General features: G+C 38.6%; 2 protein-coding genes across 2 annotated transcripts in view; both read left to right on the top strand.

Moving 5' to 3' along the window:
- LOC138033758 (adhesion G-protein coupled receptor D1-like) overlaps positions 1-2500 on the top strand; it is a 105575-nt gene that overhangs the window by 37934 nt on the left and 65141 nt on the right. The window lies entirely within an intron of this gene.
- The window catches only part of LOC138033763 (tubulin polymerization-promoting protein family member 2-like), an 85520-nt gene that overhangs the window by 82308 nt on the left and 712 nt on the right, over positions 1-2500 (top strand). The window contains exons 4-5 of the mRNA XM_068881579.1: positions 812-823; positions 1467-1684. Of these exons, the coding sequence (XP_068737680.1) occupies positions 812-823; positions 1467-1655 (201 nt within the window). The 3' untranslated portion in view covers positions 1656-1684. The remainder of the gene's footprint in view (positions 1-811; positions 824-1466; positions 1685-2500) is intronic.

Below are 2500 nucleotides of genomic sequence, written 5' to 3'. Positions count from 1 at the left end.
TCAGTGATTATCGGTGAATATTCACCTCGACTTCGTCTCGGTGAATATTCCTTCGCCTTCGGCGAATAATTGTTAATTAATCTAACCCAAAATCATTCGGATAGTAAAAAAACGTCATATTTATTAACCATTTTTTCGATTTTGTATTTGTCAGCATTATGATTTGCGATTATTCTGGTTCACGTGTTCGCAAGTTTGTTTTTGCATCTCGTAGATGTTTAGATTTTCAATTACAAACAAAATTCCCCTAGCCTCCTGTACCTATTGGATTCCTGCGCTTCTCCTTTTTTTTCTTCTTTTGAAAGGACACGAACCTTCCAAGTTCGAGCCAGCTGCCGTCTCTGCTTGTTTAAAATCCTACAGTGTATTTCAAGAATCCTTTAGGTCATATCTCAGCAAAAAATTGCCCGTTAGAATGTCTGATGAACAGCTTCTTGTCGTGTTTAAATCGTTCTGTGCGTTTGGAGCTGGTGGCACGGACGCTCAACCTATGATGGATAATGCAAAATTTGGGAAATTATTTCGCGATCTGAGACTGAACGACAAAAAATTTACGTCAACTGACACGGATATAATATTCGATAGACCTGAAGTAAACTTTAAGAGGTAAGCCTAAATGAAGGTTTTAATTTCATCGGGTTGTGTTGCAGTATCTCATGTTATCAGTCGTGTTAAATCTGAGTTAATCGTTCCACGGTTGTTTCCTCCTCTTTGCAGCAAGACAAAAAGGGAAGGTAGGCTTTGAAAGTTTCAAGAAGTAAAGACGACGTGCAAAAGTTGATCGACAAAATCTGTGCTGGAAAGGGTCCAGTTTGGAGCCACTGTGAGTTTGTCTTGTTATTCCACCACAAACGAAACCCCACAAACAACACTAACACGAAACCTTAAGGGTATTTTTTTCAGTTTCAAGAAAGCTTTCATTAATTACGTATAATTGAAATTTTCCTTTATGTGAGAACCAGACGGTGTTGTGTATAAATAACTTTCCCCCTCCCCGTGTTTGGATGACACTTAATATCACTCATCAACGACTTTATATCCACATGCAGGGAGGGACATATAGAATAATTCTTATTTTGACAGCCTGTTTTATTAACATGTTTGTTGAACTGTACTAATGAAAGGAAGGCGTGCACAACACACAAGCGTGTGTTTAATAGTTAACTAACTTAAACTTTGATATAGTAACTAAGAATTAACTAAGAATTAACTAAGATAGTGCACGGGTCGACAACGTTCTCGGTTTCGTAAACAAACAATTAAGTCAGTTACTATGCAACTCGAGAACAGGTCCTAAGACAACAAGTTCAACTTCAAGTGTTTTGTTATCAACTCGTGAAAAATATAGAATAGGATTCTCAGAGTAGGGTGGATAGAATGGTGCAGCCTGGAGCAATTTATTTTTCAATACCAGGACGGGCATCAAATAACTGAGCTAGAATTTTCTTGAATTTTTTTTTTGACAGAAACAAAGCAAGTCAGGTGCTGTTGATCTACTGATTGACACTTCAAAGTACACTGGATCTCATAAGGAACGGTTTGATGATAGTGGCAAAGGCAAAGGCTTGGAAGGTCGAAAAGACTTTGATTCTAATGCCGCTGAAGGGTACGTTGGTGGCTACAAAGGAAAGGACACTTATGACAAGACACACTAGCTTCGGCATTAAAAAAATGCACTTGTAATGTAAGGTGTGACTTTCTGGTAAAACTCTTTATTTCAAAGTAGACTTATACAATTGTGACGTTACGTCATCGCCACGATCTTGGTAGACAAAAAGAAAAGTTCTCTCGTTAGCTCCTTTTGTTCGTCCACCATCGGACAGCAGCAGACATTGGATATTTGCTCATATCATTACCTGTTCGGTGGCACTGAAGAAAAAATAGATGAAAAAAGCATGCAACTGAATCTAACTCTCAGAAATAAATCACAATCTCAAGAAAAGATACATAGATCCTAAATTTCATGTATCGTAAACTTCAGGACAGAGCTATACTTATGTTCAAGTTAAGCACGGCACCTGTCCGATTTGTATAGCTAATCTATTTAAGCAATATGATGGAGACTATAGTTTGAAAAATGCTGACTTTTTAATTCCACGTTTTAACACAGTGACGTACGGCTAGCATTCCTTCTCAAACTCATTAATTATTCATATGGTTATAAGCCAATCGGAGTGCCCCATTTTGGTCAGGTGCATGTATCTTGATACCCTATGAAAATCTAGATCAAGATTAGACTTAACTGATTAGAGTGTAATGTGAAGTGCTACGTTTCTACCCCATATGAACCATGTGAGCGTTAGCCCTACTGATGGAAATGGGCCTACACAAGGACAGAGAAAAACTCTGAACAGGGTGGGAATTGAACCCACGACCTTCGGGTTAGATCACCGTTGCTCAAACGACTGAGCGACAAAACAATACTCCTTCCTTGTACTTGAACATGTACATTACCGTGAATTTAACATCTTCAGTTCCCACAGCCTGCTCCCGTCTGACC

This window comes from Montipora capricornis, chromosome 14 (genome assembly GCF_036669925.1).
Source record: "Montipora capricornis isolate CH-2021 chromosome 14, ASM3666992v2, whole genome shotgun sequence".
NCBI classification, from domain to species: Eukaryota; Metazoa; Cnidaria; class Anthozoa; order Scleractinia; family Acroporidae; genus Montipora; species Montipora capricornis.
The sequence above is the reverse complement of the archived record's forward strand: the minus strand, read 5'-3'. Positions and strand labels throughout refer to the sequence as shown.